Raw genomic sequence first — 15,331 nt, 5'->3', positions numbered from 1 at the left:
GCACTGACCTCACCACGTCCCAGTGACCAGCACCGGTCGTTCAGGACAGAAACCTGGCAGCCTCTTTTCTTCACCCAGTCCAGTCTGTACACGGTCTGCCTGGTAATCCCACCTCCACCAGGATTTCTAACCACCCACTTCTCCTCACATCCCCTGCCTTACCCCCACACCCCCTATCTTAGTTCAGCCCCTCATCAACTGAACTGCCTGGATTATCCCACATTTACTGCTGCAAACCCAGATGTTTTTGAGATCTAGGGACAGTAACACCAGGAGACAAGGGTCTGAGGTTCAGCTCTGTCACTGATTAGTCCTGTGATCTTGAACAAGCCCTCTGACCCCTTTTTGGAGCCTATCTCACACGGTGCTCAGGTAGTAGGGATTACAATAGAGCCTACATGAGATGCTTTGTTAAGTATACAAGGGAGGTTTCGCATGCCCATAGCCAACTTAAGAGGGGGTGGAGAGTAAAAAGCACCAATATTTGTTGAGCCCCAAGTATGTGCCATACCCTGGTTGGGGCACTGCTCACACACAGCCTCCCTCCATCCTCGGGGCTCCACACTGCTGCCTATCCAGAGAGCAGGGGAAGACACAGATTCGTGTCCCTAGAAGGGGGCTGTATGCAACACGGCTGCCCAGACCCTCCAACTCGTTTCCATGTGCCTTTATGTTCCTCCTGGGTCCACATTGTTCCCAGACTGTCTGTTCTCTGAACTGTTATGCAAATCCCAGCTAGCCCAGTATCCATAGAAACCAGAATCTCCCACCTTCCTCAGCCTATTCCCTGGCAGAAGAATCCCACCCAGGTGTCACCCACAAACAAGGACAAACAGCGCCCCAGAGAAGGGGAGCTTCCCCGTGCCCTGGGCCATCAGACTTCAGTACTTATTGTTTAGTAGTTCCTGAAGGCGTTTGTCAGGTCCTCCAGTCACGGCTGGGAGGAGTGAGTGGCACAGGCCAGTGCAAGAAGCTGCATTTTCTTTTTGAAATCTGGAAGGGAGATGCTGTAATCCCAGCATCTCACATCGCTAACAATCATTTTTGTCCAACCCAAATAGCTCCACTGCCACTGGAAGTTAAGGTCACCTTCACAGTGGACATGAGTCAGTATCTGTCATCATCTTTAATCTCATACATACAAGTACATATGTCATCTCTGGAACATAACAACATGATTTCATCGTGCATAATCAATTACTAATTTTATGAACTTTTTTAAAGATCTCACTCCTCTCCAGAATATCCTTTCTTATGCCTAAAACATTATGACTCATTAGTCTTTTTTCCACCCTAGGGTCAAAACATGAGACAAAGTTTCTGCTCCCAATCCCAGGTTCTGGAATAGTGGCCAGCAGCAGCACCCTAAGTCAGCAATCCCTACTGTGCACAAGACATAGGCTTTTGCTAGTGACATAAACTATGAATCACAGGACGCCAGAATGGAATGACCTGGAAAACACATGCAAATGTCCAAGTTTCCCTGTTAACAGAAAAATACAATGGCTATATCAATCTTGCAGCTATTTAAATAGCAGAGCCAGGTAAGACAACAGTAAACTCCCAACTGTGCCAGATCCTCTTCTAAGTGTTTCCCACATTTGCTCATTTAACCTCATATCCACCCTATGAGGTAGGAACTCTTACTGTCTTCATTTTCCTCACGATGAAACTAAGGCACAGAGAGGTTAAGTAACTCCCCCAAGGTCACACAGCAGTTGAGTCAGAGTTTAGGTCCAGGTTGTCCAATCTGGTATCCCAGCCTCTTAACCACTAGAAACCTTTGTAAGGGTTCTAGTGAATTTAGATTTTAAAAATGTACATTGAGGCCAGGCACAGTGGCTCATGCCTGCAATCCCACCACGTTGGGAAGCCAAGGCGGACGGATCACCTGAGGTCAGGGATTTGAGACCAGCCCGGCGAAACCCCATCTCTGCTAAAAATACAAAAATTAGCCATGTGTGGTGGCACATGCATCCCAGCTACTCACGACGCTGAGACAGGAGAATTGCTTGAACCCGGGAGGTGGAGGTTGCATTGAGCTGAGATCGCACCACTGTACTTCAGCCTGGGCGACATGTGTATTGAGGTCTCAGGTTGAAGGTTTCTGCTTTGCTTTTTCTCTGTTTTAAAGCCTTAAGGTGAAGAATTTAAACACAAACAAAAACTAAAATCCATCCACTGAACGGACTGCATGAAAACATCAGTATAAACCACCCCCTTGAGAGAAAAGGATTTTAGTAACATCTTTGGGGTTTTTGCCTCTTGGCTGGGATGCTCAGGGATGAGAGCTAGAGCTGTCTGCTCTACATTATAATGTATTGGGGTGAACAGAATATACCCATCAACAGGATATGTGCTATGCATACAATATCTCTGGGAAGATGGAAAAAAACTGGTAATATATGTTGCCTACCAGAGGGGTTGCTGAGTGTTTGGACAGAAGGAGACACACTGTTCTAGTACATTTTGTACCTTTGGAATTCACAGCCATGTAAACGGATTATCTAATCAAACAACACAAATTAAAGACAGGCTCCTGCTTGTTGTGAGTGGTTGCATGCCTGTACTTACTGCTTTGAATCCTATTTTTTTGGTTCTTACAACATAACCATTTTCTCATGCTACTGAAAGTTTTTCACGAACATGAGTTTTATGCAAACATTCTTGTTAAAAATCTGAAGAAATCGGAGCACTCCCAACACAGGTAACTTCTACTTCTCAATCTCTCACTTTTATTTGGGATTTGTCACCACTGGGAATCACAGTGTCTACATTCAGAATCTCCCATTTCTGAAGAACTAGCCAATGTGTATTAATCCTATCCTAAGTTTAGAACACCATACTTGACATTTTTACCATCATTTTCCTCATTGAATCCCCACAAGTGCCGGAGGTAGATACTGTCATCTTCATTCTACATGAGGCAGCAGAGGGTCAGAAGATTCAGGCAGCCCAGAAATCACAGGGCTCGCATCTGGATCCAGAATCTGGACTGTGGGATTCATGCCACTTTCTCCAAAATGCCACCAGTTGGTCTGTGGCACTTTCAAGGGCAGCTTTCCTGCCCCGCAGTGCACATCTCTAACCATACATGCACTCTACAATCATTTATTTATTTTTTATTTTTATTATTTTTTTTTTGAGGCGGAGTTTCACTCGTTGCCCAGGCTGGAGTGCAGTGGAATAATCTCGGCTCACTGCAACCTCCGCCTCCTGGGCTCAAGTGATTCTCCTTCCTCAGCCTCCCAAGTAGCTGGGATTACAGGCATGCACCACCACGCATGGCTAACTCGGTATTTAGTAAAGATGGAGTTTCACCATGTTGGTCAGGCTGGCCTCAAACTCCCAACCTCAGGTGATCCACCCATCTCGGCCTCCCAAAGTGCTGGGATTACAGGAATGAGCCACCGCGCCTGGCCTCAACAATCATTTGTTATGGTCCAGCAACATTCACAGATTTGGGGCCTGAAAGAGGAAGATGACATGCTTCCTGCACTCCCAGGTCTCCAAGCAGAAAAGACAGCGAGGTGCTCTTCCAGCAAAACGGACAGCACGCAGTGGCAGCCCAGGGAGCCCCGGGCAGGTCTGGGAAGGCACCGCCAAGCTGAGAAGGGGTGGACTGAAGGACGATAAAAGGAGGGCGACAGGCGCTGCAGGCAGGAGGAACAATGGGACCCTGCACCCAGGAAGGCTGGGCAGGGTCTGTGTAAACAGTGGTGACCATGGTAGCAGGAGCCAGCCAGGGAGGGGTCTCGAGTGTCACTCTGGAGCTGGGAAAACTCCTGCCACTTCCCCATCACTCATCACAAGGGTCATGAAAGGCTTCCACTATTGTGATACTGAGCAATCAAGAGAAATTTCAACCCCCACAAGAGGAAGCAAAAAAGGAAATGGTCCCTGTGCACCTAATTCTGACCAATTGATACCAGGTGGTTGACATGCACGTGACTGGGAGCCTGGAGGTCACTGAGGCTCTCGCATGCTCTGAGACTCCGGTTTCTGAAGTGCTCACGCTGCTGAGACATTCAGGAGGTGGGGAGGGGCCCCACTTCTACAGATGAGGAAATAAGCTCAGGCAGGCAGAGTGTGCCCCAGGAGATATCATGTAAGTGGCAGAGTCAATATGACCAGGAGAGCCAGAGCAACTGAGGCCAGGACATTTCAGTGACAATGGGCCCCTGGCGAGGGCAGGTGGCCTGTTTCAAGGGTAACAGGAGCCTGGTCTGGCTCCAGCGGTGTGTGAAGAGACTGAGAAGGCTCCGGGTATAAAGGCAGAGCGCGATGACAACGTGCCCTGAGAGCTGCCCTGGAGAAATGCACTGCAGCGGGTTGGAAGTGGGGTCCCTCCGGGTGATGGGAACATGAACGATGGTGCATGTGGAATGGATGCAAAAGTGGGAGAAACTGGAGAACGGGGGCCTTCCCATGGAGCTGCTGCTTTGAGCCTGGACACAGTAATGAGAAGGAGAGTGACGGGGTGAATGGAAGGTGAGGGCGGGAGAGGGACTTTAGGGAAGAATTAATGAACTCGTGGACTAGGGCTTCCTGCCAACAGAACTGCCCCATCTCTGAGCCAAAACCTAGAACTTACATGGACCTAAGGACAGTATCAAAAGTGAGATTTCTAGGATACATATACAACAAAAGAAAAATTAATAAAAACTGGACATCATCAAAATTAAAAGCTTTAGTATTTCAAAGGACATCATCAAGGACATGAAACAGTTCACAGAGAAACATTTTATAATCATATACCAGTTAAAGGAACTTGTGCTAGGCTATAAAGGGACTCTTACAACTCAATAATAAAAAGACAAATAACCCAATTAAAAAAGGAGCAAGTGATCTAAAGATAGTTGTTCTAAGAAGATATGCAAATGGCCAATAAGCTCATGAAAAGATGCTCAATATCATTCGCCATCAGGGAAATGCAAACCAAAATCACAATGAGATGCCACATCACCCCGACTAGGATGGCTAAAGATAGATAATAAAAAGCACTGAGGCGTGTGGAGTAATCAGAACCCTCATGCCCTATTGACGGGATATAAAATTGTGTCGCTACACTGGAAAACAGCTTGGGAGTCCCTCAAGGGTTAAACTGTTTCCACATGATCCAGCAAATCTGCTCCCAGGCAGATACCAAAGAGAAATGAAAACATACGTCCACACAAAAACTTGTGCACAAGTGTTCCTAGCAGCATTATGTATAATAGTCAAGAAGTAGAAACAACCCAAATGTCCACCAATCGATGCATGATAAATAAAATGTAGTACTATCATTCCATACAATGGAATAGCAGCTGACGAAAAAATAAAGTTGAACACATGCTACAACGTGGATGAACTTTGCTTATAAGAACATTGAAAAGAAAATGCCAAAAGAAAAATGAGTTTTAGCTCAAGTATCATTTTTTAAGAGGCCTAGCCTGCTCAAGTTATCCTGTTTAAAAAACAAAAAAACAAACTCTTCCCATATCTAGAGTGAAAATAAAAAACATTTTAAAAATTTTAATATAACGAATGAAATAATTTCAGGTCAAGTTTATTATATAGAAATTATATTAATGGGTGTGATAAATACTTTACAGGAGTGTCACACTCTCAGACGCTTTGGCTCCCAAAGGGCTTGGAGTTTTTGTGAGGCTGAGCATCTTCCAACCAGGTGCATGCGCTGGTTTGCCAACATCCTCACCACACCCAACCCCGCCCCTTCACACACTGGCATTGCCTACCTGGGCCCTCCTTGTGGCTGTAAGTTTCATGTAACCAGTGTACACAATATATTTATAACCAACTAATAGTCATGAGTCATGATTTGTTTAACATGTCAGTTTTTGTGAACTGGAGGGGATGGGCAGAAAGTGGGATGCTGAGTCCTTGGTCAGGAATGTGACCCAGATTTTAACACTGCTCCTAGGAAAGAAAATATTTCCTTTTATGATGCCACTTCCTGGGACATAGTGAGTTGACGATTAAAAACTCTCTTCAGAGACGTGGGAGAAAAAACAAGCCTAGGGAAAAGTCTGCAGGCACGGTGGAGGAAGAAATTCAGGATGAAATCGCAAGTGGTAGAGCAAGCATGACCAGGCTGAAGTCAGCAGAGACAAGAGGGCAGCGAGGCCCAGTCTCCTTTTCCCTTTCCCACAGCGTTTAGGGCCACGTCCACGGCGCCACCCCTCTCCTTTCTTCCCAACTGAAAAGGGTGCCCTCTTTCCTTCCTTTCTGCAGACGCTGATGAGAATTAACCAGAGGAATTTCCTCCACAGCGATTATAGCAGGATGTCCTCATCCAGTCCTCCCATCTCATTTCCAGGTGGGGAAACGGGCCTGGCAAGGAAATAGGCCGAAACCACGATTTTTAAATGTTGCGTTTAAGTGCTCTGGAACCCTGCGTTCAGAAGAAATTGTGCAAGAACAGATCAATCAGAGCTGATCTGATGGGGACGGGGTATACAGCCATGCAGAGGCCCTGCATTAACTGTATTTCCTGTACTCTTGATGCTCTGATATCTGGGGCCTGACTGACCTGGACAGACTGCTCCTCCCAGGCTAGCCAATCCCCTAATCCCTGGAGATAGCAAGCATCTGGCTGAGCACACACCTTTCCTACAGAAACCAACCAATCCGAAGCAATGGCGCCAGCTGCCTCCTTCACATGGCTCTCTCAGGGCTGTCACACCCCAGGCCAACATTCACCTGTCCTGACTATCGTGGGGCCAGGTATCAGACAAAAAGGCCAGACCCTACGCTGAGAGCCACTGAAATTACTCAAGTCAGCTACCCCTAAACCTGTCTCCCCTGCTTACTCTGCCTTGCCCATTTCCTCCTGAGAAAACCAGACGAAGTCTCCTGCCCACATGTTCCCCTCCCTCCTTCCTCCTTCTGACCCACTGTGGGGCTTTCCTATGCGGCCCCTCCTCTTGGAACCATAAGTAACAAACTCTCCTTTCCATGGCAGTCCCCTCCTCATCCAATGGCTTTACCACACCTGGATGACATGGTTTACAGCAGGCCCATTCTAGAAGTAAACATTATTCCCAGAAATCCTGGAATGGGGATTCAGAAAATTCACATTGTGGAGGTGCCACAACTCGGGAGAGCCTGGCCAGTGAGGTGCCACCCATATAGCTACTGACTGTGGACAGAGAAGGGACCAAACATGGAGAGAGGCGCAGCCTGGAGTCACGGGAAAGGACCAGGAGGGACAGGAGGAAGAGCCTGGCAAGGAGGTGGGGGCACAGCAGTGCCCAAGCAATGTGGGCATTAGGAAGAGGGCAGAAAGAAAACAGTGCCGTGGCACAAGACCTGGTCAGCCCCGGGCCAGCTCAGCCGTCCAGTTCTTCCTTGATGCTGATGTGCAGGGGGCAGATGCGCAAAGGCTCTGGAGGCCCAGCTCCCCGTGCACCCCCCAGGTAGAAGTAGGGGCGCACCTCCCCAAAGCGCGCGTGGAAGGTGTACAGGTGGCAGTGGCGCTCCGCGTCATAGAAAGACAGCTCGCCCTCCTCACACTCCAGCTCCACACGCAGGCGACGTGGGATGGCCAGGACCAGGGGCGACGTGGCTGGGTCGGAGGTCACGCAGTGGTCCCCCTCCACGCCCTGTGTGCGGCAGACGTACCAGAAGCCCGAGCGTGTGTCGTGGTAGCAGCTGTGCGAGTGGCCCTCAGCGCCCGAGTCCTGGCGCACACGCACCACGCCCACCCGCCAGCTCTGCAGCCCCCCCAGGGCCACCTCCCAGGCGTGTGAGCCCTGAGAGAAGACACGGGAGCCCAGCAGGCAGGGCGCCGAGGAGAAGCGTTCCGGGTTCTCCACCTGTACGCGGTAGCCGTGGTTGGTGACGCTGGTGAGGTCGTCAGACACGGAGAGCCAGCCGGCTGCGGTGTTGGGGTCAAAGCTGAAGGGTACTACGAGCAGGGGAAGAAATGGGGAATCAGCAAACCTGAGGTCCCTTAGGCCACACGTGGATATCTCCAGCCCCACAAACCAACCACTGGGTCCCACCTGGCCCCAAGTCCATGCAAGGAGCGGCCCAGGGCTGGAGCGGTGGCAGGGGTTGGGCTGCATCCCCCAGAAGATATGTGGCAGTCCCAACCCCTGGTACCTCAGAGTGTGACCTTATTTGGGAGTGGGGTGGTTGTACATGTGTTAGTAAGACTGGAGGAGGGTCCCCAATCCAATATGACCTGTGTCCTTATAATAAAGCGGAGACAGACACAGACACACAGGGGGAAATGCTGTGTGATGGCAGAGGTGGGGATCAAAGTGCTGAGGGGGAGCCAATAAGGCCAAGAATGGCCAGGAGGCACCAGAAGATGGAAGAGGCAATGAAGACTCTCCTCTACAGGTTTCAGAGGGGGCCTGTCCCTGCCAACATCTGGATTTTGGATTTCTAGCCTCCAGAACTGTGAGAGAGTCGACTTCTCTCATTTTCCAGTTTTGGTCCTTTGTTATGGCAGCCACAGGAACTCATATAGGCAGAGACACAACATTCACATGACCCAGGGATGTTAGGACAGCATGGCCCATTCCCTGAGTCAGTGATATTCCTCCCTGTAAAACCAGGACACTGTGGCTCGTGTGGGCTGCAGTCGCCTTGGGAGAGGCGATCCCAGATGGAGGAGGTCTTTTATCATACAAAATACAGTTCTGAATAGACAAGGAAGCCAGTTTCCCTCTCTGAAGAGGGGACCAAGTGTCAAGGTCCTGAGAGAAGGCATTCTACCAGAAGGGTTGGAGGTGTTGGGCAGAGTGGAGAAGACCAGGGTACGGGTACTCGCCTGCAAGGGCCTGGCAGAGGGATCACCTGAGAGAGGAGGGGACCTCTGAGGAGGTGGGAGGTGAGCAGAGACCAGCCCTGGTGCCTCTTTGCTAACATAAACGGCTTCCACCCATGCTTGGGACACCTGCCTGCACCCCCGCTCACCAGATTCCACAGATGCAAGCATCTTCTTCCAGACGCGGTACTGCAGGGAGCCCAGGTACTTGCAGACATCGATAAGCATGCCAGGCTGGACTGGCTCTGGCTCCATGGTGCAGAAGAGTCTGGAAAAGGACAATGGGGTATGGCGAGCAGGGTCAGAGCCATGCATCCTGGGCCGAACTGGGCCAACTGGAAACCAGCAACAGGACTCGTTCCCTTCCCTCAGGCCCAAGTTTCCTGGCCACCTTCCCCAAGACAAGACTGGACTGGGCTATGATGGGAGATGGGCCAAGGCCAACAGGGCTGCTACCTCCCTTCAGAATTCAGTCCGAGGGCTCACCCTGCCCCACCTAAGAGGAATACAAACAGGAGGTTCTCTAACATGGCTGCCATCCTTGCAGGCAGAAATCACACTTACACATCTGGCTCACGGGATGTCTGAGTTGGAAGGGACCCTAAGGATGCTCTAGTCCAACGGTCCCAAGGTGTCCTCCGGCCTTTGCTTGCACACTGCCAGTGGGAAGTGAGCACAGGGAATTCACTCCCTCCAAAAGCACTCTCTTCCATCTTTGGACAACTCTGGGACACAGCTCTTCCTCATTCATCCCTGTGAACCCAACAACCATCAACACAAACCACTGTGGCCTAAGGCTCTCAGAGGGAGGGGGCTGACCGAAAAACAAGCCTGACATTGACTGGCCCCAAGAAACGTGAGCCACGTGCAGGATGGTGTTCTCCTTCCCTGCACAGCAGGCGGGGACCCTCCACACTCAGGAGAACAACACTGCCCCAGAGCCAACTGGAACCGGATGCTGTGAGGGGGCTCTCTCCACCTGGCCATTGTCCACCACTCCCTCTCAAAACCAGGGCACAGTAGCTCATGTGGGCTGGTGCACCCAGCTGGCTGTTACCTGCTTGCCCCGGGGCCACTGGAGTTTGTACTCCTGGTATTTCTGCCCACTCCTGCCCTCCCCTCCACCCGCTTTGGCAACTTACCGGCGTTTTCGGCTCTTGTGTTTCTGAAAAAAATGAAAATAAAAAAATAACAACACAGAGACACAGATGTAGAGGAAATGTATACATTTCTGACCTCAAAAGGAGTCATGCATTCCATGGATCATAAGTCTTAATATTGCCAAGATGTTAACAATAACATCCCTGCTATGATTTGAACATATTATCCGAAAGTTCATGTGTTGAACACTGAATGCCCAGTGCAACTGTGTTGGGAGGTAGGGCCTAAAAAGAGGTGATTGGGTCATGAGGGCAGAGCCCTCACAAATAGATTAATGTCATTACTGTGAAGTGGTTTAGTTATCATGAGACTGGGTTGCTATAAAACAATGAGCAACTACTGTGTCTTGCACTCATTTCCTCCTTCTGCCATGAGATGGCCTACACCAAATGCCAGAGCCATCATGTTCCTGGACTTCCTGGCTTCACCAAGAACAATGAGCTGAATAAACTTGGCCTGTTTGATAATTTACCCAGTCTGTGATATTTTGTCATAGCAACAGAAAACATACTAAGACACTCCTTAAGTTGATCTACTGACTCAGTGCAATCCGTTATCCTAGCTGGCTTCTTTGCAGAAACTAAAAAACTGATCTTAAAATTCACACAAAATTTCGAGGGACCCAGGACAGCCAAAACCATCTTGAAAAAGAAGAACATTGGAAGACTCATAATGCCCAATTTCAAGACTTATTACAAATCAAGATATGTGGTGCTAATAAAAAAACAGGTGTTGGGATCAATGGAATAGAATTGAAAGTCCAGAAATAAACCCTCATATTTACCATCAATCAATTATTTACAAGAGTGCCAAGATGATTTAATAGGGGAATAAATAGTCTTTCCAACAAACGGTACTGGGAAAACTGTATGTTGACAGGCAAAAAAAAAAAAAAAGAAAAAAAAGAAGTTGGACTAACCGTTACTATACCATATACAAAAAATAACTCAAAATGCATCAAAGACCTACATGTAGAGTTAAAACCAATAAAGAACTTGTATCTAGACTATATAAAGAACTCTTACAACTCAACAATAAAAAGACAACCCATGTTAAAAATGGGCAAAGGATCTGAACAGACATTTGTCCAAGGAAGATCTACTAATGATCAAAAAGCCCATGAAAAGATGCTCCAGGTCATTAGCCATCAGGGAAATGATGACATGCAATACACAAGGAGATGCCACTTCACACCTACAAGGATGGCTATAATTTTTCAAAAACAACTTCTGGCAAAAATGTGGAGAAACTGGAATCCACATACACTCCTGACGGGAATATAAAATGATACAGCTGCTCTGGATAATGGCCTGGCAGTTCTTCCGATAGTTAAACCTAGAGTTACCATATAATCCAGCAAATCTACTCCCAGACGTATTTCCAAGAAAAATGAAAATATGTCCACATAAAAGTTGCTACCTGAATGTTTACAGCCATATTATTCATAATAGCCAAAATAGAAATAACCCAAATGACCACTGTCTTAGTTCATTTTGTGCTGCTGTAACAAAATACCACAGACTGGGTAATTTATAAACAATAGTTTGTTTCGCTCCTGGTTCTGAAGCTGGGAAGTCCAAGAGCGAGGCACTGGCTTCTGATGAGAGCCCTCACGCTGTGCCATCCCATGGCAGAAGGAAGAAGGGCAAGAGACCACACGTAAGACCAACAGCAAGAGAGCAAGAGGGGCCCAAATTCACTTTTATAACAAGCCCACTCTCTCAATAACTAACCCACTCTGCCAGTAACAACATTAACCCATTCATGAGGGCTCTCAGGACCCAATCACTTCTTATTAGGCTCCACCTCCCAACACTGTTACATTGGGGATTAAGTTTGCAACACATAAATTTTGGGGAACATATTTAAACCACAGCAACCACCAACTGATAAATCAATCAATAAAATGTAACATAGCCATGTGCGACGTAACGATGTTTCAGTCAACAAGGAACCACATATATGACTCTGGTCCCATGAGATTACATCACCATATTTTTACTGTACTTTTTCTGTGTTTAGATACACAAATACTTAACAGTGGGCTCTAGTTGCCTATAGTATTCAGTACAGCAACATGCGGTACAGGTTTGTAACCTAGGAGCAAAAGGCTATTCCATATAACCTAGGTGTGGAGTAGGCTACACCATGTAGGTTTATGTAAGCACACTCCATGACATTTGCATAATGAAAAAATTGCCTAATAACACATTTCTCAGAACATATCCCCATCACCAAGCAATGCATGATTGTATATCTATGCCATGGAATATTATTTGGCCATAAAAAGGAATGAAGTACTGATAGATGCTACAACATGAATGATGTTTCAAAATATGCCGACTGAAAGAAGGCAGTCACAAAAGGTTACATGTTACATAATTCCATGCATTTGAAATGTCTAGAATAGGTAAATCTATGTAGATAGTATGTAGATTAGTGGTTGCCAGGGGCTGCTAATTCTAGTAATTACCACTCTGTTAGACTCAATTTAGGTAACAGTTTTTATGTGGGAGGAGGAACTGGGGAGTGACAGCTAAAGCAGGGCTGCTTTTGGAGGCATGAAATGTTCTAAAATTGTCGTGATGGTTGCACAATTCTGTATATACTAAAAATCACTGAGTGGTACATTTTAAATGGGTGAATTGTTTAGCATGTAAATTATATCTCAATAAAGTTGCTAATAAAAAATAAAAAGGAGTCACAAACCAAAATCATCCCTGAAAGCACTCTGGGTACTGGGCAAGACAATACTCCCAGTTCCCTAAACAGAATCCACGAGACACACAGCTTTTGGAGCCCACGAAATGGTTTTTCTATCTTTTTTTTTCCTTCATTTTTCTTTTTAGAGACAGCTCTGAACACAGAATGATTTCATAATCAGGGACATTTTGGAGACAGACGGCTTCATGGTTCAAAGCTCTGAGTGAGGTGGAGAACTCCTAAAGGTCCCACCCAGGAGGTGACACTGCCTGAACAGATAACCATCCCTGTCGCCTCCCACTCCGCTCTACAGTGACACCCCTTCCACAGCAATCAGCTGTTTTTCAGGGACAGGAGACACCTCACCACTCTGGCCAGTTTACAGACCAGCTTTCAAGCCCAGAAATTTCCCTGCAGGAAATTTGTAAGGACCGATGGTTCATGGGGAAGAAATAAATGAATAAAAGGAAGAAAAAATGAATAATACTGTTTTTTTAAAAGAGAGAACAGAATCATCTTTTTCTTAAGAAGACAGAAAGCCAAGGCATCATATTTAAATAAAAAATTAAAATAATTGAATGCTTTTAAAAGAATTCATTTTATTAAAAGGTAGAGACAGGAAAAAAAATGAGAGTAAGAGAGAGGGCAAGAGAAAGGAAGAAAGAAGAGACAGGAGCTGGGCACAGTGGAGCACCAGCAGTCCAACTACTTGGGAGGCCAAGGTGGAAGCATCACTTGAGGCCAGAGATTCAAGACCAGCTTGGGCAACATAGTGAGACCCCCCTCACCCCCACCTGACTGTTAAGAAATGAAAAACTTAGCTGGGCATGGTGGCTCGTGCCTGTAGTCCCAGCTACTCAGGAGGCTAAGGAGAGAGGATCACTTGAGCCCATGAGTTTGAGGTTACACTGAGCTATCACCCACTGTACTCCAGCCTGGGTGACAGAGCAAGACCCTGTCTCTAAAAAAAAAAAGAAGAGAGAGGAAGAAATAAGAGGGTTTCAAGGAACTCCGCCCTGATAACTCTTTTTAGCTTCATGACACAAGCAGAGCAGGTCACTTGTGAGCTCTTCCAGGCCAGTACCCGGGAAGCTCCAGGAAGATGAGGTTGGCTAGGGCTGGTGGGCTGTGGCTCCCAGTTGGTGCCGGAACATCTGGCCCTGTCACTGAATAAAGATGCTGAGCTCCTTACCATGAGAAAAGAAACGTCGTCCTCCTTCATCTCCATCTGCAGCCGTTCAATCTCATGTGCCAGCACCTCTGTCTCCTCCGTGAGCTGCTTCATCTTCTCGTCGGCCAGAAGCTGCTTCTGCCTTGTCTCCTCGGCCATGGCATCCAGAATGGCCTGCTCCTCCACTCTCAAGAACTCACGAAGCTTATCAAACTCCTGCCGGATCCGGCCTTCTAGCCATGCAGCCTCCACCTACGGCAGAGAGCGGGAAGGAGTCCGGGGTCAGATACGGAGGGAACCTCCATAACCCAGCAACTTTCCCATTTTTAGCAAAGGAACTTTATGTTCAAAGAAATCATGTATAGAACACCTACAGATAAAATATCAACATAATAGTTTATAAGCATCAACATAATAGTTTATAAGCACACATTTCTAAGTTCAGATTTCAAATGGGAAAGTCCAACAACCTAATAATAGGTTGTTTTGATAGGGTTTTTTTAAAAGTAAAATCACAGCTTATAGATTGCAATTGTAGTACTATAATCTCATCTACATACAATGTTCAGTTCCTTCTTTAGGTTGCACCATAACAAGGAAGTCCTGAATCATAGAAATGAATGGCTGCAAATAGCAATGATTTTTTTTAAAGTATATGCCTTCCAATCTTAGGACTTAAAATTTGTCTGATCCAGAGGCTTTACCAAAGGAGCAGTAGGAAGTATTTATTTTCCTAATCATTAAAATAATATACACACTCCAAATCATAACCACAAAAGGTTTGTTTTTTTTTTTTTTGAGATTGAGTCTCACTCTTTCACCTAGGCTGGAGTGCAGTGGCGTGATCTTGGCTCACTGCAACCTCTGCCTCCTGGGTTCAAGCAATTCTCCCTGCCTCAGCCTCCCAAGTAGCTGGGACTACAGGTGTGTGCCACCACACCTGGCTAAGTTTTGTATTTTTTAGCAGGGTTTCGCCATGTTGGTCAGGCTGGTCTCAAACTCCTGACTTAAGGTGATCCGCCCGCCTCGGCCTCCCAAAGTGCTAGGATTACAGGTGTAAGCCACCGTGCCTGTCCTCACAAAAAGTTTTTTCAAAGGGAAGATAAAACCATAAATGTAATTAAAGAAAAAGCAAATAAATATTTCTCAGCTTGGAATAAGAAAGACATTCCTTGGCGCAGTACAAAACTGAGAAGCCTCGAAGAAAGAATGAGATAACTGAATACATAGAAAAATAAGAGGTGTGTATGGCAAGAGACTATTCATAAAGTTAAAGACAAAAATATAATTCTATGAAAACTGTTAGAAAAACCATTCGAAATGTGTGCTGTGGCAATGGCAGGTTAGTAATCTCATCTTTGGACTGAAAGTTAAATATTGATGTTCCTCAACGTATGATGGGGTTACATCCCAATAAGCCCATCATAAGTTGAAAACCGGTTAAGTCAAAGCAATGAATACACCTAAACTACTAAAAACATCATAGGTTAGCCTAGCCTACCTTATTTATTTATTTA

The 15,331-nt window shown here is 46.7% G+C and overlaps 1 protein-coding gene across 2 annotated transcripts in view; it reads right to left on the bottom strand.

Annotated features, from left to right (window-relative positions):
* Positions 1 to 4,675: 4,675 nt before the first annotated feature.
* Positions 4,676 to 15,331, bottom strand: part of TRIM35 (tripartite motif containing 35) — a 39,333-nt gene continuing 28,677 nt past the window's right edge. The window contains exons 5-8 of one of the 2 annotated variants that reach the window (XM_011944593.1): positions 13,836 to 14,066; positions 9,922 to 9,944; positions 8,929 to 9,047; positions 4,676 to 7,909 (exon numbers count right to left, since the gene is read on the bottom strand). In XM_011944593.1, coding sequence (XP_011799983.1) covers positions 7,332 to 7,909; positions 8,929 to 9,047; positions 9,922 to 9,944; positions 13,836 to 14,066 — 951 coding nt within the window. In that variant the 3' untranslated portion in view covers positions 4,676 to 7,331. The remainder of the gene's footprint in view (positions 7,910 to 8,928; positions 9,048 to 9,921; positions 9,945 to 13,835; positions 14,067 to 15,331) is intronic. The other variant, XM_011944594.1, reaches the window with a different exon arrangement.

Source organism: Colobus angolensis, unplaced genomic scaffold, assembly GCF_000951035.1.
Source record: "Colobus angolensis palliatus isolate OR3802 unplaced genomic scaffold, Cang.pa_1.0 Scaffold233, whole genome shotgun sequence".
NCBI classification, from domain to species: Eukaryota; Metazoa; Chordata; class Mammalia; order Primates; family Cercopithecidae; genus Colobus; species Colobus angolensis.
The sequence above is the reverse complement of the archived record's forward strand: the minus strand, read 5'-3'. Positions and strand labels throughout refer to the sequence as shown.